Consider the following 18792-nt stretch of genomic DNA (forward strand, 5'->3'; position numbering starts at 1 on the left):
GATCTACAGCCTCACCGCGCAACTACAGTGTCGACGCGACACCGATCAGTTCTGTACAGTGACGCAACTCAAATCCCACTGTGGGATTCAGCCCAGACCTGACCAAACAACTCTACATGCTCCGCCATGTACATAGATTAAAACGCTCTGCTTTCTTTGGTCACCTGCAAAGCAAGGATGCTTGAGCACGCAGACAGACTGGCAGCTTGAGAATCCGACTATAAAAAGGCATGCAGAATCCTGTAGCGTGCCTAACTACTTTCAAGGCGCGCGCCGTTGTGGGCCTCCACACCCGCGGCAAGATTTCGAAAGATTTGAAGTGTTGGTGACCACTGAAGGTCAATCTTCCTCCTCCACCACACTCCCCCTTCCCATCACCACCACCATGGGTCGCCCGTCCAAGCAGTTCAAAAAGTTTGCCTCGTCGGGCAAGCTGACCGAGACGATCAAGAAGCGCCGCACACAAAAGGAGTCGAAGCGCAAGTTTGAGAGCCAGGTCGCGCAGCGCCTGCACCAGCGCGGCGCCCCTCGACCGGAGCACGCTCTGTCCGACGACGAGGACGACGAGGATGCCGACGACGACATCAACCCGCGCAAGGTGCAGGGCGGCAAGGTTGCCGGTGTTGCCAAGACGGTCGACGAGCTGTTTGGCGCCGGCGGCCTTGACGTGCCGATCGACGACCCGTCCGACCTCGAGGACCTGAGCGACGACGAGGACGAGGAAGACGACGACGAGGATGAGGAGGGTGAGGGCGAGGATGAGGAGGACGAGGAGATGGACGAGGCGGCAATGGCCAAGGCCATGGCTGAGCTCGAGAAGAAGGACCCCGAGTTCTTCAAGCACCTCAAGGCCGAGGACCCCAGCCTTCTCTCGTTCGGCAAGGGCAAGGGCCGCGCCGACGCCATGGAGGAGGATGACGAGGACGAGGACGACGATGAGGACGACGAGGATATCGAGATGGACGAGGATGAGGATGATGACGACACCCCTGCGCCCAAGATCATCGTCACGATGAAGATGCTGCGTCTCTGGCGCGAGAGCATGCTCAAGGTGGGTGGCTGACTGACGCGAGTAGGACAGCCGCTGATGTGCCCAGCGCTTCTCGCTCCGTTCGCTCCGCAAGATGACCCAGGCGTTCCGGGCCGCCGCTCACATGAATGAGGCCGAGGAGGAGCAGGGTGACGGCTCCGAGTCGCGCTACACCATCCCCAGTGCTGCTGGTACGTGGCTGACCGCTGCTGAATGACCCCAGCCACTAACCTCCCCAGTGTTCAACAAGCTCGTGCTTACCGCGCTGAAGTTTACGCCCGTCGTTCTGAGCCACCACATGCCCTTCAAGGTCCTCCCCAACGGCAGGATAAAGCTGCTGCAGGACAAGAAGAAGGCGACGGCGGCCAACCTCGACCGCCTGGTGCTGAGCCACTTCTCGACCCTGCTCCACCTCATCAAGTCGCTCCCCTCTACTCCGTCGGCGCTGGCCGGCGCGAGCGGCGACGAGGCCGAGGCCGGCGGCCTGCTCGCCATGGCTGTCGCCGAGTCGGCCAAGCTTCTCCCCTGGGTCCTCAACGCGCGCAAGCACCTCCGCGCCTACCTCAAGGTCCTGCTCGACCTGTGGTCCAGCGCCGGCGACAGCGTGCGTGTCGCTGCGTTCCTTGCTATCCGCAAGATGTTCGTCGCTGGCGACGAGGCCGTCAAGGACCTTGCCCTCCGCAACATCTACAAGTCGCTCGTCCTGCCCATGCGCCACACCAGCGTCCACACCCTCCCCTCGCTCAACTTGATGAAAAACACGGCAGCTGAACTTTACAACATTGAGCCGCAGCTCGCGTACCAGCACGCCTTCACCTTCATCCGTATGCTCGCCGTGCACCTGCGTACCGTTGTGCGTTCGTCGACGTCGGGCAAGGGTGGCGAGGACGGTGCCGCGTTCCGCGCAGTGTACAACTGGGCGTTTGTCCACTCCATCGACTTCTGGTCTCAGGTGCTTGCATCGGCGGCCAGCGTCGAGACCCAGCGTGCCCGCGGTGGCCTCGAGAGCCCCCTCAAGCCGCTCATCTACCCGCTCACGCAGATTGCGCTGGGTCTGGTCCGCCTGCTCCCTTCGTCGCGCTACTTCCCTCTCCGGTTCCATGTCATCGCTTCGCTTATCCGCCTCGTGTCCCTCACCGAGACGTACATCCCGCTCGCGCCATTCCTGCTCGAGATTCTCGACTCGGCCGAGTTCCGCCGCTCCAACCCCAAGAAGGCGACCCTCAAGCCTCTGGACCTCGCGTACATCATTCGCGCGCCCGCGGCTTACCCCAAGACCCGAGTGTACCAGGAGACGCTCGGCGAGGAGCTCGTCTACCTCCTTGGCGACTACCACGCTCAGCTCGCCAAGAACATTGCCTTCCCTGAGATCACGCTGCCAGTGGTGACCTCGATCAGGCGGCACATCAAGCGAGGCACGGCCGGCAGCCCCAAGGTGAGCACCCAGCTCAAGGTGCTTGTCGACAAGCTGGACGCGAACCGCACCTGGGTCGAGGGCCAGCGCCGCAACGTGTCGTTTGCGCCCCGTGACCGCGGTGAGGTGTCGCGCTTCCTCGAGAACACCAAGATCGAGGCAACACCGCTCGGTGGCTGGATGCGGATCCAGCGCAAGCAGCGGGACCAGCGCCGCCGTGAGGTGGAGAAGGCGCTGCGCGAGGAGCGCGAGGAGAGCGATGACGAGTAAGCGCGGCGGCGTGGCGTGGTGGCTAGATGGTGGTGGCTTTGGTATGTGCCTGGTGGCCTAGTCCCAGGCTGTATGTATTTCATGCATGGTCGATTCTAAACGTGCTCAGAGGGTGTGGTGGGGACAGTGCTATCTCGCACTTTGGCGTGATGCGAAGAAGCTTGGCAATGCAAGGCGTAGGCGATAAGGCAGCCTGCAAAGCGAGTAAGCCGAAGTTGGAACGAGCGCGGTCAATTGGTGTGCCAAGCAGTTGTGGTGCGAGTCACAACCGCTGACAGTGGCGGCGGCCGCATGTGGCACCTGCAGGCACCTGCGGCGCGTGTGATTTCAGAGCGAGTCGCTACCATACGTGCTCTGCACAGCGACTGAATGGGTCCGCAAGCGAGTGAGTGGGGGGTGTATCCACTCTTTGGCCGATATCCCAGCAGCGGATGTGCAGCGCGCAGGAGCCCCGCCGCCGGAGCCTGCCGGCGCTCACTGGACGGAATTAAGTTGGCTGGGCTGGGGTGTCGTGCTAGTGGCCGTTGTCGTGCTCGTGGCACTCGCTCGCGTTTACAGACAGTGGCAGTGTCCTGCCTGCTGACACGGCCGCCACCGCACAGCTACAGTAGCGCATGTCGGCGTCTCGCCTGGGTCACCATGCCACCATGGAAGCCGAGTGCCGCAGGTGACGGGGCCCATCTCATCCCGCCTCGAAGGGGTCAGAGGAGGACACGCTGGTACTTAAGCCAGACAGGCGGGAGACACTACCACCCCACTCCGGACCCAACATGGCAAGCAGTATCAAGGACAAGGACCAGGACGTCGAGTCCAAGTCGCTCGAGGGCGACCTCGACCCCGATACCGTGCCAACCGAGCACGAGCTGGCGACGCTGCGGCGCGTCCCAGCGGCGATGCCATGGCCGGCGCTACTCCTCTGCTTTGCCGAGCTGGCCGAGCGCGCAAGTTACTGTGCGTGACACCCCCGCCACACGCTCACCTCCCCCGCAGACGGCACCTCGGGCCTCTTCTTCAACTTTGTCAAGAACCCCCTCCCCAAAGGCGGGAGCGGCACCGGCGCCGTGCCCCGCGGAGACGCGTACAAGAACGCCAAGCCGGGCGCGCTGGGCAAGGGGCTGGTCGCTGCGAACGCGGTGACGACGACGTGGGTGGCGCGGGGTCTGCTGGTCGCGCTCGCTGACGCCCACTCCCTCGCGCAGCTTCACGTTCCTCTCCTACGTCATCCCCATTGTCGGCGCCATCCTCGCCGACACCCGGTGGGGGCGGTACAAGGCCGTGTGGGTCGGCACGCTGGTCGGCATCTTTGCGCATATCCTCATCGTCGTCCCTGCCATTCCGGCAGTGATCAAGGTGCCTGACGCGAGCCTCGCGCTGCTTATCGTGTCAATCATGGTACTTGCGTTCGCGGCGGGCTTCCTCAAGCCTTCTATCTCGCCGCTGCTGTGCGACCAGGTCACTGTGAAGCGGCCTACCATCCGGGTTCAGAAGAACGGCGAGCGCGTCATCGTCGACCCCGAGACTACGATCGGGCGGTGGCTTATGATCTTCTACCTCTCTGTCAATATCGGGTGCTTCTTCGTGAGTCGAGTCATCATGTGAGGGAGCTAAGCCCAGTCCATCGCCACGACATACGCCGAGCGCTTTGTCGGATTCTGGCTGGGCCTGTTCCTCCCCGGCATCGTGTACGCCTTCGTGCCCATCGTGCTCCTCCTCATCAAGAACAGGCTGCAGCACGCGCCGCCGCAGGGCTCGGTGGTCCTCGAGGCGTTGGGCGTGCTCCGTATCCTCCTGGCCGACGGCGGGATATGGAAGGCGCTCCGTGGCGGAGGCGACGCGTTCTGGGACCGCGCGCGGCCGAGCTATATCGCCAAGCATAACAACGTAGCCCACCCCGAAAAGGTTTTCTGGGACGACCTGTTTGTCGACGAGATCCGCCGCACCGTCTCCGCGTGCGGCTTTTTCGTGCTCCTCCCAATCTACAACCTCGCGCAGCTCGGCATCGCGTCCCAGCTCGGCGCGATGTCCGTGTCCATGGTGCTCAACCACATCCCCAACGACATCATGGCCAACTTTAATCCTCTTGGCGGTGAGTCGCACAAGTAGTCCGGCGAGTGCCGCTCATGCCCGCCAGTCGTCGTCGGCTCCCCGCTCCTCACGTACGGCTTCTACCCCTTCATGGCGTACATCGGCTACCCTCTTGCTCCGATGACGCGGATTTCCATCGGCTTCGTCATCGGGTCGATCGGCTCGACCATCGCCGCCATCGTCCAGTGGAAGATCTACCAGACGTCCCCGTGCGGATGGTACGCGACGAGCTGCGACGACGTGTCCAAGGTGTCCATTGCGTGGCTCATCCCCATCCTCGTCATCCCGGCCATTGGCGAGCTCATGGTCAATGTGACGGCGTACGAGGTGGCGTACACGCACGCGCCGGCGCGTATGAAGGGGCTCGTGTTTGCCTTGTGTCTCTTCAGCACGGCCATCTCGGCGGCCTTCTCGCTCGCCTGTGCCGGCCTGATCAAGGACGTAAGTGGCAGATTAATTTGGTAGTCGGTAGCTGACATGCGACCAGCCCTGGCTCGTCTGGCCCTGGGTCGCCCTCACTGTCGCGGCCCTCATCTGCGCCGTAATCTTCCCCACCTACTTCCGCCACATGAACAAGGCGCCCCATACGTGGAACGACGAGGCGCGCCAGGCTGGAAAGCTCACTGGGTTTACGCTTAACAAGACGGAGGCGGCGCGGGTAGAGGAGGAGGTGTCGCCCGAGCTGCGCAAGTACTAGGTAGGGGTAGGTTGAGGAGGAGGCCTGCAAGGAGAGAGGGCCACATCACTTGCTAGATGCCACACCGTTTGATAGCCGTCCCTCGCCGCGTCTGGCCGTGAGTCAGTGGATTACTGTCACGTGATTGCCCCAGTGGATGTACGGATCTCCTGCTGGCTGCAGCCTTTGTGAGGGATGCGTGTGCTGCGCGCTAAATAGAGTTGTGAGACATTCGAGACTGTTGCGTTGCAGGGGCTCCACGCGAAACGCACGCCCACCCGCCAGCACGCCCGCCCAGCCAACAGGTTCCGGATGGACGGACGGCTCTGCGCCTGACTGCCCCTGACTGCCAGGCACGCTGATGGGCCATAGATAGTGGGCGTCGGCAAGTGGCCCAGTGGCTCCAACCTCACGCACGTTCGTTGCGTCGATTTGCGGCTGCTGCTTGGCCATTCCATTCCACACCTTCGTATTCGGTTACACTGGGCGGGACAGGCGGGCGGTTGTGGGCATCGATGGCGTTTGGGAGGCACACCCAAGACAAAGCCGGGCCACGGCCACGGCCACGGCACTGCTGGCTTGCCTGCCAGAAGCACTCAGACGACCACCTCGTGCTCACCCACATGCCAGAGACCCCGACGAAAAATACCAGCCTCTTGGTACCAGTCTGCGGGTCACGCGAACACTGCTGCTGCTACTACTACAGACAGCTGCTACACATCTGGCCAAGTGGAATATAAACTCTACTTGGGGTGTATCAACAACGCCCACAACACACAGGCGCTATATACCGCGCACACGCACACCAGGTGGCAAACGTTGGTCTAGCGACCACGCCCAGCCCATCAGCTCTCGTGAGTTGTTCTTGTCGCTTCTGTCATCTTGGAGCTAAACTCGCCTTTCGGGACACGCTCGGCACACACACAACCACACAGCCAACTCACAACGACCGACCGTCGGCCCCACCTCGAGAGGCTTGCGGATCCCAAGCAACCAAAGCAGCCAAGGAAGGCGGCGCGGCTCGGCGGCAGCGGCAGCGGCTCCAAGCAACATCGCCCAAAAGTAGTCGCAGTGGCCCCCAAGTGGCTCTCAGGAGGCGCGCGGCTCACCCGTAGTGGTCGCCTGACACCCTCGTGCGTTATCCGGCAGACGCACGTTTAAACACTACACCCACGATTGTCACCCACGGTGGAGGACCACCGTCATTGCTGGGCGGGGCAGCACACGCATCACACGACTGGGCTGGGACGGTGCACCTGCACCTGCACCTGCCGCACCCGCTCCTGCAGCACGAGCAGCAGCTGTTGTATATCCCCACCTTGTACCCCCTCGACGTCGCTTCCTCTTTCCTCCATCGTCATGGCCTGGGTACAGTCGCCAGTCGCCTCCACCTCGACGTCGACTTCCGTCTCCGTCTCTCCCACCTCTCCCACCTTTGGCCTGCACTCGCTCAGTCTCACCGTCCCCACGTCTCTGAGCGCGCACTTGGCACCACCGCCAGGTCACCAGCAGCAGCGCTACCACTCGCCACAGCAGCAGCACCACCACCTGCCGCCGCAGCAGCAGCGCGTCCCTCGCCCGCCATCAGCCTCAGCAGCAGTCTACTCCGCCATGGCGCCCCCTCCGGTCCCCTCCTCGAACCGGAAGCGCAAGTCGTACACGGACGTGCGGTCGTCGGCGTCGCCAGCACCCGAGTCGTCGGCCTCGCCGTCAAGCCACGCCGAGGAGGGCGACTCGGAGTATGACCCTTCGCGCATGCACAACGCGCAACGCGCGCCCGTTCGCGCCAAACGCGCAATCCAGGCCAAGCCTGCCCCCGCCCCCGCGGCACCGCCCGCGCAGGCGCAGAAGATTGGCCCCGGAGGACGGCCAATGTCGCGCGAGCAGCTTCGCAAGGCCAACCACTCGTTGATTGAGCGCCGGCGGCGAGAGAAGATCAACGCCGCACTGAGCGACCTCCGCGAGATGGTGCCCGGCCTCGGAGGCGAGGGAGCTGGAGGCAAGGGCGGCGAGTTCAAGCTCGAGGTGAGTGACGCGTCGCGACTGCCCCCCGCCGGCCTGGACAACCCGCTGACCGCGCGTCTAGGTGCTTGAACGGACAGTCGAACACATGCGCGAGCTCAAGGCGCAGCTCGAGGACATGCAGAGCCGGCTAGCCGGCCTGTCATCAGCACCCAAGGCGTACAAGAAGCGCCGGCCGAGCGACGACGACGACGTCGACATGGACGACCACGACGACAGCCCGCCGCGCCGCCCGGCCCACACCCCGGTCCAGCCCGTCCACGCCGGCAGCTACATTGCACGCAAGCCTGCGGCGTCGTCGACGCCTCCCTCGCCGTCCGTCACCCCGCCGCTGCACCACACGACTGTGCTCTCGTCCCCCGACCCAAACGAGACTGAGCCTGAATTCGACCTGCCACCTCCACTTACCATGGCTTCGAAACGTGTGTCACAGGATGACACTAGTAGTTCGGCCCGCACGGCCTCGCCCCACCCGCCGTCGATCGCCTCTCTGCTTGCCTCGTCGGCCCAGTCGCAGCGCTCTTCCACAGGCGCGTCGACTGCGCGCCCAAGCGCAGGCCCAAGCCCAAACATCTACCTGCCCTTTCCGACCCCCTCGCCGACGTCGCCGTTCCTCACGTACCACCCGTCGTCGGCGTCGACGGCCAGCTCGACCACGGGCCCGCCCGAGCCGAGTCCGTTCATGGCCCCGCTTCAGAACATCTCGCTGTTCGGCGGCGCGCTCGACAATTCGAGCGCCTCACCGTACGAGGGCCCCACGTCGGGCAAGCAGCCCTCACCGCCGGACCTCGTCATGCCCCCGCCGTCGTCGGCCAACGGGCGTGACATGGCCCCCGAGGAGGCGGCCAATCTCTTGCTCGCCATCTCGTCCCCCGACACGCTGCACCCCACGCGGACGGGCACGACGCCGCTCATGTCTGCCGTCAGCGGGCGTTCTAGGGCACTGGAGAGCGAGGACTTTACTCTGGACGGAGGCGTCGCAACTGCGACTCATGCTCGCACCACGGTCAAGGTCGAACAACATGGACAAAAGTACCGCTCGCAGGGCAAGACGGCGCGCGACATTCTTCGGATGTAGGTAGCAGCAGCAGCGAGTGCGAGTGTCGAGTGTACGCGTAGAGCAAAGAGGGTAAAATACATAGACTTGTACGTACATATACACTAGCGATGATCCGGGCTCTTCGGTGTTATGATCTTTGCGTGCCCGCCCTGTGCGGCGGGGGGGGGGGCGGGGCGGGCCGTGCGCGGCGGTGCGGCATGGGTTGACGGTGTGTACATTGCTGAATGTGCATCACTGTCTAGATAGTCCCCACAGCGTGTATGTAGATCAGGAGACGACGGCGAGGGAGACGAATGGGACGGAGCTGAAACGGGTCTTGTTAGCGGAGTGTGGCACTTTGGCGCAGGGATGGACAAAAGTCTCGGGTGCCATCGGTGGGTCGGCGGCGGCGGCGGCGCCGATGGCGGTGGTGGTGGTGGTGGCTCGAGAGAATGTTTCAACGACGCACTGATCGCTGGGCACCCACAGAGCGGATGGACACCGAGTTTCAAAAAATGCGACGACGACGACGACGACGCCACGTCAATGCAGAGAGAGAGAGAGCGGGGTGCGTGGGGATCTGAGGGCGAGGGGAGAGACGGGCAACAAGCAGTGCTGCAGGGGCGAGCAGCGAGCCAGCCCGCGCGCGACAATCGTGACATACAGACGTGCGCGCTCTGGCTTGCTGGCGCAGGGTATCCACTGCCCCCTAGTCTTGCAAGGTCTTGTTTGCTTGGACCGCCTCGTCGACTTCGAGTGTGTGCTGCATGGACGCTGCACGCTGCACGCTGTGTGCTGCTGCACACCTCGCACACACCACTCGCATCCAAACACTCGACACAGACCCGCAATGATTCTCTCTGCATTCCCTCCTCCCCCTCCCCCTCCTCCCCCTCCTCTCCTCCGACACGTCGTCGTCGCAGACGTCGTTGTCGCTGTCGCATCATCCTCGCCGCCGAGCGCCTACTCGTGAACAAGAACAACAACACGGTATAACCCTCTTCTTTCTCCACGTCGCCAAGACCACTCGTCACCGCCGTGAGCCTCGTCCCCGGCGCTGCCCAAAGCTCACGCACCCCAAGCGCAGCTCACACACAGCTACCTAGCTACCTAGCAGCTTGTGGCAACAATGGAGCGGCCGTGGTCCCGGTGGGCCAGCATCTTCGGCATGGTTCTTCCCCGACGGGTGAGCGAGACTCTGGCCTCGAAACCAAGTAGCACCACTCACGCAGGGGGTCCCTCTCACGCGTCGCTCTCTGCTGCCGACGATGCCTCTGCTGCACGACACCACCACGCAACAATACAACAGGGGCAGAACGGCGAGCCGCGCACCCTCTTCGGCTTCATCGACTCGCGCAGGCCAAGCGTGTACCCCGACCACCTGGTCACCGAGGCCGAGGGCGTCAGCCGGCCGGTCGTCGCTGTGCCTCGATCCCCAGTAGTGGAAGGCGAGGAACGCAATGGCGAGCCCAGCACCGCCGCCGCCGAAGCTGGCCCCTCGTCGCTGCCCGACACAGCCACAACGCCGAGTGTGACGCTTGACGCTGCGGCGCTCGCCGCGGCCGGAGACGACGAGTACCCGAACGGCACGGTACGCACCGTCAAGCGTCCGCGGGTGATCAACAAGCTCTCGCTCGACCTCGCGCTCGTGCCGCCGCAGACGCCGCCGAGCAGCACGCCCAACTCGCCCAGCCCACCTACAGCAAGCCACGGGTCGCCGAGCCGCGCGTCGTCGAGAACGCTGACCGCCCCTCGGCCCGCGCTCGAGACGCTGGAGCGGGCCTCGTGCGCCGCCCTCTATTTCGAGCAGTACTACCACAACCTCACCAAGCCGGACGCCAAGCGCCAGCTCCTCCGCCGCGACACGGTCGACATCACCCACTTTGACATCGGCCGCGTGATCGGCCAGGGCGCGTTCGGCGTCGTGCGTATCGCTGCCGAGGCGTCGCGTCCCGACCACCGCCTCGTCGCCATCAAGCAGTTGAGAAAGTCCGAGTAGGTAGCGGGGCGTGGGCTGGTGGCGGTGCTGACGGACAGCCTTCTCAAGATGGGCCAGGAGGGCCACATCAGGGCCGAACGTGACCTTCTCACCTCTGCCGCTGACGGCGCGCTCGACACGCGCCCGTCCTGGATCCTGCGCCTATTCCACGCCTTCCAGGACAAGGACAGCTTGTACCTCGTTCTCGACTTCATGGGCGGCGGCGACTTGTTAACGCTGCTCATGGAGCGTATCAGCCTCCCTGAGGCCGTGGTCCGGTTCTACGCCGCAGAGATGATCCTCGCGCTGCAGCAGGTTCATGCGTTGGGGTACATTCACCGCGATGTCAAGCCAGACAACTTTTTGTTCACGAGCGAGGGCCACATCCGTATCGCCGACTTTGGCCTCGCGACCGACCTCCACTGGAGCCACGACTCGGCGTACTACGAGCAGCAGCGCCGGACGATTCTGAAGAAGCACGGGTTTGATCTCAGCAAGCCTGCGTTCGGGAACAGAAAGCGCAGAACAGGGCGTGATCAGACCGGTGGCAGTGGTGTTGGGTCGTTACGGGAGAAGAGTCGGTCGATACTTGGTCTCAAGGCCAAGAGCAGGCGTCGGTTGGCGTACACTATCTGCGGGTAAGTGGTGGTAAGGCACGTTGTGACACTGCTCACCACGCGCAGAACAAACTCGTATATGGGTAAGAGCAGCTACTTGTACACTCTATACTAACCCCAGCGCCCGAGGTCATCCGTGGACAGGGATACGGATTCGGCGTCGACTGGTGGAGTCTAGGAGTCATTCGTGCGTGTGCCACATTCACGATCGCACCGCTGACAAGCAGTGTACGAGGCCATGTTTGGCGCCGCGCCGTTCATCGGCAACTCGGTGCGTCTACCCAAAGCTCGTAGTGATCGATCGCGCTTACACCCCTTCGCAGCGGCACGAGGCCCGCGTCAAAATGTAGGCAAAGCCCGATCATCATTCATGAGCGCCACTGACCCCGCCCAGCCTCGAGTGGAAAGACAACCTCAAGTTCCCGCGCAGGCCTCACGTCTCGCACTTTGGTATCGACTTTATCCGGCAGCTGCTCTGCGAGCCCGAGGAGCGCCTAGGCTCGCCAACAAGCGTGCGGGGCAAGAACCCCGTGACGGGCGTGTCAGATCAGAGAGCGTCGCACATTGCCGAAGTTCTGCACCCTATCAACCCCGCCACGCTGCTCGCGCCCGACGGCGCCGAGCAGCTCATGTCCCACCCGTGATTCTTTGGTATCGACTGGACGAGCCTTCAGGACAAGACGCCGCCGTACCAGCCCAACCTCTCGACGCCGGACGACACACGGCACTTTGACGAGGACATTCCCGACGAGGTGGGTGGTGTGAAGGGCGGCGCTGACGAGCCAAAGCCACTGGCACCGGCCAACAGTGCGCTCCAGATCCGTGACCCGCTCCTAGGCGACGGCAAGAGCGGACCGCACCTGCTCGAGATCCGCAAGGGGTGAGCAGCTTGGCATGATTCGCAGAAGCTGACACGCCAGACTCGCGTTCCGCGGCTGGACATTCCGCGAGCCGAGCCCATTCGCCGCGATGGGAGGTGACACTGAGCCAACGCCGCGGGCCACGAGCTTCCCAAATGTTAGCGACGACTCTCGGTTTCTGGGCTCACAGTCTCCAGCATCGGACAGCAGCAGTATGATGGTGGTGGCGCACAGTGGCGGCGGCGGCGGAGCTGAGCGCCTCGTCAGCGGGGGCTCGGGCTCGGGGTCAACAGCGAGCTGCACGACAGTGACAACGGCGACGTCGGAGGGGGGAAGCAAGGGCAGCGAGGAGGAAGACGACGACGACGAAGAGCAGGTCGGGGATGAGGACGAGGAAGATGACGAGGACGCGGACGGAGGCAACGTCCTCACGCCTCGTGGGCCCGGCGCGTACCCCGGCCACCCAGCGCACATTGCGTCTTGCCCAGCCCAGCTCGAGGTCACGGTTAGGTAGGTAGATGGACGCGACGGGACAGTGGGCCGTTGGCCGCTTAGATTAGCATTGTCAGCATGGTTAGATGCAGTGTCTCTGCTTTGTCCGTTGGTCGCCTGGCTGCCTCGTTCACATGCGCGTCGCGCCACTGCCACGCCACCACAACGCCCAGATGCAGATAGAAACTCCATCTCAATGCGTACAAGCCGTCTACAGCGTCCTCCCAGTAACCGTTGTCGTGGATACAGCGAAATTTTTGTGGGGGGAGGGTGCTTAACCCGACTTGCCGGCGGGCTGCTGGTTCCTGTAGCTTGTCAGCTGCTGTCCTCTCGTGAAGAGTAAGGGGGCAGTTGGAAGGAGGGGTTCAGATAGGAGCGAAAGACTATTAGATGCTATGTGTCGATCATGATAGGTCTGATTGAACTATGCTTGAATTTGTGGATCATCCGGAACGAGGGCGAAGGTGCGAGAGAGGAGAACACAGCAGAGAGAGAGACTTACATCGAACGCTTGCCACCGGGGGTGAGGGTAACGTTGACGAATCGGCGGGTGTACTGGGCACGCTTCTCTGGTTGGGGGTCAGTCGTGTGCGCGGCGTCGCCTAGGCGACGACGGCGGCCCCTCTCGCGGGTCGATCCGTCGCGCCGCACCCCTACTCACTGGCACGGCCCTTGGGCGTCTTCTTCTTCTCCTGCTTCTCGACCTTGGGAGTCTGGAGGCTGGGTCAGTGGGGTTCTTTGCCAAGTACGCGGCGGGATGGGCGGCAGGCAGGCAGGCCGGCCACAGCGACGGGGTGATGGTGCGTGTGCGCGCGCGGGCGGGCGTGATGGTGGCGAGAGAAGGGCGTTTGCCGTGGTTGTGGGTGTGTGGTTGACCCGGCGCACGAGTCGTCGAATCTGCAATTTCTCGGCCTTGCCTGGCTTCATCCTCGAATCCGTCTCCTCCCTCCATCGTCTCCTCTGTTCTCTGCCCTGCCCTCCTCGTGCCGTCGTCGTCGTAGTCGCTATCGTGGTCGTCGTGCCGAGTCCGTAGTCGAGCCCATCACCCGTCCCATGCCCTGCCTTCCCTGCCTTTCCTTGCCGTCCAATCCTTGCCACCAAACTCGCGACTCACCTGCGACTTGACCTTGCCGGCACGCGCGAGAGAGCCGTGGACCTTACCCATGTTGACTGCGTCGTCAGTTCTGCACTCGTCGATGCTGTCGCCGTCGGGGGTACCCACCTAGATGTTGATGTAGTGTCGGTTGGAGGGCGAGTTCTTTGATTCGGCGTGCGGGTGAGGAGGTGGTGGCCAGCGAGCGAGCGGCGTGCAAGCAGTGGGCAACCACCAGCCAGCGTAGGATGCTGCTTGGAGAAACTGGGACGGAGGCAAATACGGAAATTTCTTTCGAGCCATAATCCCGCTCCCACGTGATGGTGGCAGATGAAAGTCGTTTCAGGGCTTGGTGTCCGTAGTGGAGGGCGTCATCGAGTCAGAACAATGTCGGGCCGAACACGGTGCGATGTAATGCTGCGACTTGTGCGACGAACAAGACCACCCACCACACTACTCTGCGCAGCGACACGCGCATACACCATGCCGCCGCCCGAGTTCGACGACGGCGTCGAGCCAGCCGCCAAGCGCGCGCGTCTGGGCCCAGGCGCGCCATCCGTGCCGGCGCTCGAGCTGGCCTATCTCGGCCCGGAGGGCACGTACGGCGAGCAGGTGAGCTGAGGCGACCCGCAGCAGGCAGCTCACACCGCAGGCCGCAAGGCGATTCGCGCACCGCCTAGGCGTCGAGGTGTCGCTCGTGCCGTGCAAGAACATAGCTGGTGAGCTCCGCCGGCCATCGCCCGCAAGGCGTGACGGGCTCTCTGACACGCCACGCCCGCTGACCCGCCCAAGCCATCTACGCCCACCCCGCGCCGTTCCTCTGCATGCCGTTCGAGAACACGCTCCAAGGCACCGTGCTCGAGACGGTCGACTGCCTGCTGTCGCCGTTGGCCACCAAGCCGCGCACGCCCGCGGCGTACCGCCGCCCAGTGGCTATCGCCGACACGGTGCTGCGTATCGACCACCAGCTGGTCGCGCGGCGCGGCGTCACGATCGACCAGGTGGCCTGGGTGCGCTCGCATGAGCAGGCGCTCGGCCAGTCGAGCGCCTTTCTGGACGCGTACTTGCCCGCCGCGCGCCGCGTGCCCTGGCCTTCGACTGCGGGCGCGGTCGCGAGCCTGTTCGACGCGCCGAACGAGCCCGGTGCGGCGCTGTGCTCGGGCGCGGCGTACGAGCGGGATAAGTGGCGCCTGGAGCTGCTATACTCTGGCACGCAGGCCGTGAAAGGTGAGCGAGCAGGGTGTGACCCGCGCTGACACCGCCGCAGACAACTTCACCCGCTTCCTCCTCCTCACGCGCCTGCCTGACATCCCCGTCGTGCCCCAGCCACACGGGTACGGCTTCACGAGCCTGTTTGCGTGCGCCGACCCGCGCGCGCTGGTCGCAAGCCACGCACAGCGCAGCAATATCGTTGTGGCCACGCACCAGCGGCCCGCACCGCCAAACGTCGCCCCCGAGCCGTTCCCCCGCTGGGTGCTCGCCGAGGTCTACGAGCGCGACCCCGAGCAGCAGGACGTCGGGGGCACGCTCTGGCTCGGGACGTTCGAGATGGAGAACCCCCGTGCTGCCGACGCCGTTCAAGCCGCCCAGCCATCACCCTTCCACGCCCCATCGCCATTCCAATCACCATATCAGTCACCCGCACAGACACCAACAACTAGCCATTTCTACAGAATTTAGGGTAATAGAAGTTTATATCACATCATTGCATGCTCATTGTACGTCCTTGGAATCCCTGCTTGTTGGGCTTGTGCACACAGATGCGGGTGATGACGGGGAATGGTCTCTAATATGGCAACGAATCGTGCTAAATGCGAGGAACGCTACACTAAATGCAGGAACGCTACAGGAGTGTTCGAGGACAAGGGACTGAAAAGCGTGGGGTATCTTGGAAGCTCTTGCTCCGTGCATGGTATCTCAGTTGCGGGCGCGCTTCTTGGACTTCTTGGTGGCGACGTTGGTGCTGCTCGAGGCAAGGGGCTGGCTGGACGAATCGGAGGAGTCGTTGGGCGGGGTGGCGTCATTGTCACCCTCTTGCTCGAGGGATGTGCTGTAGGTGCGCTTGAGGGACGAGCCGGGGGTCTTGTTGCCGGTGCTCCTGGCGTGTTTGGAGCGAGCGGCACTTGGGGTCTTTGGGGCTGCGGTGTGAGTGGAGGCGTTGTCCACCCGCATACCTCGAGACTTGGGAGCGGAGACAGCAGGGAGCGGACTCTCCGGAGACAGGTCGGTGAGGGCCGAGAGCGGTGTCGAGATGGCCGACTTTGGCGTGGCTGGCACCGGCGGAGTGGCATCCTGCTCGGTGCCAACTGCGGCGAGAAGACCAGTAGAGGTACTAGGCGAACCCCAACTGCTGCCGTCATCGGTGGGGCTTGACTGCGCCACATTAGCTCCGCCACACTGCCACTCTGAACTTACGCTGCCGTCCTCGCCACCGTCGTCCTCCTCGGCGTAGTTGGGCTTTACCCGGACGCTGCGAGTTGACTTGCGGAGGTGAATCGCGCCGTCGTGTGACGTGGCGCCAGAGCTCTCGGCAAGATGATGCTCGTCGAGAGCCTCAGCGTCGGCCGCCTGGGCTTGGGATGTCCGACGGCGTGCCTTGCCTTTTGCCTTGGGAGCCGGCTGAATGTATGAGCTCTGCCCCGCATACCACAGTTACCTTTGCAGAAGTCCGCGTAGACTTAGTCTCTGGACTGCGGTGGAGCAACTCCAGAAGGTCGGGTCGGTTGCGCCGAAACAAAGGGTGCGAGAAGCCGCACGAGCTGAGGGTGTCAGCCAACCCTACCAGCACCTCGTGACTCACCGCTCACCACCTTCACGGTAACGCTGGAAACCCCACCTGCGGACCTGGTTAGTGGTGCAAACACCCTGCACGCAGATCGGCTTACATGTGGAGCTGGCGGATGAAGCCCCCAGCATCCTTGGCGTCGGTGATACTCTTCATGGCTGCGCGTAAGAACCAGGCACGGATAACAAGTGTTTACCTTTGCTTCCCTCAAACTGCAATGTCAACACACACGCCACCATCCGGATCACTCACGGTCTTCTTATCAGGGATGACGCCTGAGGTCCCTCCCTCCGACCACCTTATCATGTTCCTGTACGCCGGGTTGTTAATGGCCCTATTGTGTGTGTGAGCGAGGTGGCCTACCCAGGTTACTCACTCCCACAACGCCACCTTGAAGGTCCTTTTGTTGTTCAGCCGGGCTGGTTGCTCCGAACCGTTGTCATCGTCAGCCACAATACCGGTTGACTCGGGGGACTCGGCGATCGTGGCTTTGGGCAGCTCATCGCTGACCCGACTCTTGTGGACACGCGCCTTCTTGACGGCCTTGCTGGGCAGCGGCGCGGCACTGTGAGGCGGTTCGCCCAGGGTGATGTCGTCATCATTGTCGCCTCTGATACTTCGCGATGTTTCTTGATAGGCCGAAGGGGCCGGGGAGATGGGCACGAAAGATGGTGCGCTGTACTCGCTCTCGTGGTCGAGGTCGGACATTGGCTTTGGTGGAGTGAGAAGGCTTTGTGGTCGGGTCCAGGGAATGACAGCCGCCGAGGACGTGTCCGTCGCCGCCGAGCCGCCAGACGCATGGAAGCCGCCGCTCGAGACTGAGCGCGCAGGAGACGACAGGTTAGAGGACACCTTGGGCAGACCAGCTGCATCGTCCTCCAGAGGGAACAAGCCATCGAGATCCCTCTTGAAGTCTTCCTCGTCGCGATACTTGCTCTGGAACCCGAGCTGCGCCCAGGAGTAGCTGCCGTGCCCGTACGGGAAGTACGCCGGTACGCCCCTCTCATCGGCCGAAGCGTACGTCGCCGACGATCCGAGGGAGAGTTGATCAGGTACCGCGTCACGGACGAGCCGGGGAAGCAGGGCAGTGGGGGATAGGGCCGGCCTGTTGAGCGGAATGCTCGTGCTCGAGCTCGTCGCGGTGGTGGAGACACGCGAAGGAAGACGGCGCGGGGTGAACGAGACGGGGAAGGCGTCGGCGTGGGGAAGGTCCTCGGTGAGCAAGACCGTCGTGTCTGGCGTTAAGACCTCGCCGTCGTCGTCGGCGTCATCGCCAGTCGACCCGTCACTGCTAGGGCTGTCGTGGTGCGAGTCGACGCCGGCACGCTCCTGGCCCAAGAGGGCGGAGAAGGGCCTGCTGAGCATGGGCGGCGAGGGGACGACCAAGTTGTTGTACGCGAGCGCGCGGGGGGACGTTCCGATGTGGACGCTGGAGCCGCGTTGTGCGAGCGGCGTGCGCGGCGTGTGGAATAATGGGTTCTCGAGCGAGTGGAAGGGGTAGGGAAGGGGAGTGGGAGGATGCATGATGGTCGTGGGCGGCGAGCGGCGTGTAGTGTGCCGCGTTGGGAGGGAAGACGATACAAGGGGGTGGGGGGGACACGACAAGGAGTGAAGAAGAATGATGAGAGAAGGAAGACGAGGAAGGCGGGGAAGACGCACGACGCGACACACGACACGAGGGGGGGCAAGACGCGCGTCTGTGGCACTTGGGGGGAAATGGGTCGAGGGGGGGAGAAGTGGAGAGAAATCCCACGACGAGTGATGTTGCCAGATCCCAGTCAGTTGACCGGCTGCCTGCGCCCACCAGGCAAGCTTCCAGAAGATCAGTGTGTCAGTGTACAGCGCAGCGCGCCCGCTCGCCCGCAGCTGCCGACAGGCCATCAGCACCCGTCGGCCCGCCGTAGAGCCCGAAGAAGGAGTCAAGGCCGACGCGCCCCTGTCGTCACCCGCTGATCCCAAGCAGCCCGCCGAGCCGGCGCGTCGCGCGTGTCGCGAGGGGCGCAGTAGGTGGGGCGCAACGTGGGCGTCGGTGCGCCCGGCAAGTGGTGGGGTTGAAAGGATGGGGAGGAGGGGTGATGGTGGTGGTGGGGGAGGTGCCGGGTGGCTCGTGCGCACGCGAGCCGGCCATGCTGTGCGTGCGTGTTTCTCTCTGGTTCGTCCGGTTCGGGCAACTTGCCGTCGCGGTGACCAGCAGCTCAGCAGCGCGTAGCAGCCGAGGCCACGAAGTGTGGTGGTGCGCGGCAGAGGGATCCGCGGGCGTCGCGGTATGGCGGCTGGCGGCGGGCCAAAGGAGGGCGGCGGGTCACGAACACGATCATTTGCATCAGACGTCAGTCAGTTGACGAGGTCGTGAAGGCGGACACGGCAGCGAGGTGGACTGGGTGGGGCAGCTCGTCTGCTCAGCCAGCACCCGCCGAGCCGCCACCCGCAC

The 18792-nt window shown here is 63.6% G+C and overlaps 8 protein-coding genes across 8 annotated transcripts; 5 read left to right on the forward strand and 3 right to left on the reverse strand.

The window, feature by feature from the left end:
- Positions 1 to 385: 385 nt before the first annotated feature.
- On the forward strand, positions 386 to 2818 carry NOC2 (Nucleolar complex protein 2; the record flags this gene model as incomplete). Its single annotated transcript, XM_062768732.1, has 3 exons — positions 386 to 1051; positions 1098 to 1221; positions 1270 to 2818. 3 exons carry the CDS (start codon positions 386 to 388, stop codon positions 2712 to 2714), a joined length of 2235 nt encoding a protein of 744 aa, XP_062624716.1. The 3' UTR covers positions 2715 to 2818.
- A 666-nt stretch (positions 2819 to 3484) lies between these two features.
- Positions 3485 to 5496, forward strand: PTR2_0 (Peptide transporter PTR2; the record flags this gene model as incomplete). Its single annotated transcript, XM_062768733.1, has 6 exons — positions 3485 to 3665; positions 3705 to 3858; positions 3914 to 4292; positions 4329 to 4800; positions 4846 to 5240; positions 5287 to 5496. 6 exons carry the CDS (start codon positions 3485 to 3487, stop codon positions 5494 to 5496), a joined length of 1791 nt encoding a protein of 596 aa, XP_062624717.1.
- Positions 5497 to 5948: 452 nt separating this feature from the next.
- Heyl (Hairy/enhancer-of-split related with YRPW motif-like protein) lies at positions 5949 to 8687 on the forward strand. Its single transcript, XM_062768734.1, has 3 exons — positions 5949 to 6329; positions 6411 to 7500; positions 7562 to 8687. The coding sequence occupies exons 2-3, from the start codon at positions 6835 to 6837 to the stop codon at positions 8573 to 8575; spliced, it is 1680 nt and encodes a 559-aa protein (XP_062624718.1). The 5' UTR covers positions 5949 to 6329; positions 6411 to 6834; the 3' UTR covers positions 8576 to 8687.
- A 978-nt stretch (positions 8688 to 9665) lies between these two features.
- Positions 9666 to 12552, forward strand: CBK1_0 (Serine/threonine-protein kinase CBK1; the record flags this gene model as incomplete). Its single annotated transcript, XM_062768735.1, has 11 exons — positions 9666 to 9722; positions 9846 to 10531; positions 10574 to 11152; positions 11198 to 11214; positions 11253 to 11318; positions 11359 to 11402; positions 11455 to 11477; positions 11526 to 11771; positions 11799 to 11883; positions 11920 to 12011; positions 12052 to 12552. The coding sequence occupies 11 exons, from the start codon at positions 9666 to 9668 to the stop codon at positions 12503 to 12505; spliced, it is 2349 nt and encodes a 782-aa protein (XP_062624719.1). The 3' UTR covers positions 12506 to 12552.
- A 99-nt stretch (positions 12553 to 12651) lies between these two features.
- rps3002 (40S ribosomal protein S30-B) lies at positions 12652 to 13762 on the reverse strand. The gene is made up of 5 exons (XM_062768736.1): positions 13706 to 13762; positions 13598 to 13653; positions 13145 to 13196; positions 12986 to 13052; positions 12652 to 12788 (listed from the first exon to the last, which is right to left on the reverse strand). The coding sequence occupies exons 2-5, from the start codon at positions 13646 to 13648 to the stop codon at positions 12758 to 12760; spliced, it is 201 nt and encodes a 66-aa protein (XP_062624720.1). The 5' UTR covers positions 13649 to 13653; positions 13706 to 13762; the 3' UTR covers positions 12652 to 12757.
- Positions 13763 to 14059: 297 nt separating this feature from the next.
- On the forward strand, positions 14060 to 15284 carry pheA_0 (Bifunctional chorismate mutase/prephenate dehydratase; the record flags this gene model as incomplete). The annotated part of the gene is made up of 4 exons (XM_062768737.1): positions 14060 to 14188; positions 14229 to 14295; positions 14369 to 14803; positions 14844 to 15284. The coding sequence occupies 4 exons, from the start codon at positions 14060 to 14062 to the stop codon at positions 15254 to 15256; spliced, it is 1044 nt and encodes a 347-aa protein (XP_062624721.1). The 3' UTR covers positions 15257 to 15284.
- Positions 15285 to 15493: 209 nt separating this feature from the next.
- LOC62_02G002229 (uncharacterized protein) lies at positions 15494 to 16517 on the reverse strand (the record flags this gene model as incomplete). The annotated part of the gene is made up of 5 exons (XM_062768738.1): positions 15494 to 15714; positions 15751 to 15949; positions 15992 to 16195; positions 16384 to 16399; positions 16462 to 16517. 5 exons carry the CDS (start codon positions 16515 to 16517, stop codon positions 15494 to 15496), a joined length of 696 nt encoding a protein of 231 aa, XP_062624722.1.
- A 216-nt stretch (positions 16518 to 16733) lies between these two features.
- On the reverse strand, positions 16734 to 17885 carry LOC62_02G002230 (uncharacterized protein; the record flags this gene model as incomplete). The annotated part of the gene is made up of 1 exon (XM_062768739.1): positions 16734 to 17885. One exon carries the CDS (start codon positions 17883 to 17885, stop codon positions 16734 to 16736), a length of 1152 nt encoding a protein of 383 aa, XP_062624723.1.
- Between the last annotated feature and the right edge of the window lie 907 nt (positions 17886 to 18792).

Source organism: Vanrija pseudolonga, chromosome 2, assembly GCF_020906515.1.
Source record: "Vanrija pseudolonga chromosome 2, complete sequence".
In the NCBI taxonomy this organism is placed as follows: Eukaryota; Fungi; Basidiomycota; class Tremellomycetes; order Trichosporonales; family Trichosporonaceae; genus Vanrija; species Vanrija pseudolonga.

Excerpts from the sequence above, each read along its gene's own strand:
- Heyl (XM_062768734.1), top strand. The coding sequence starts at position 6,835 with ATGGCCTGGGTACAGTCGCCAGTCGCCTCCACCTCGACGTCGACTTCC. Across the intron at positions 7,501-7,561 it reads GCGGCGAGTTCAAGCTCGAG|GTGCTTGAACGGACAGTCGA; the intron begins GTGAGTGACGCG and ends CCGCGCGTCTAG.
- rps3002 (XM_062768736.1), bottom strand. The coding sequence starts at position 13,648 with ATGGGTAAGGTCCACGGCTCTCTCGCGCGTGCCGGCAAGGTCAAGTCG. Across the intron at positions 13,053-13,144 it reads GACGCCCAAGGGCCGTGCCA|AGAAGCGTGCCCAGTACACC; the intron begins GTGAGTAGGGGT and ends ACCCCCAACCAG. Across the intron at positions 12,789-12,985 it reads CCCGGTGGCAAGCGTTCGAT|GAACCAGCAGCCCGCCGGCA; the intron begins GTAAGTCTCTCT and ends GACAAGCTACAG.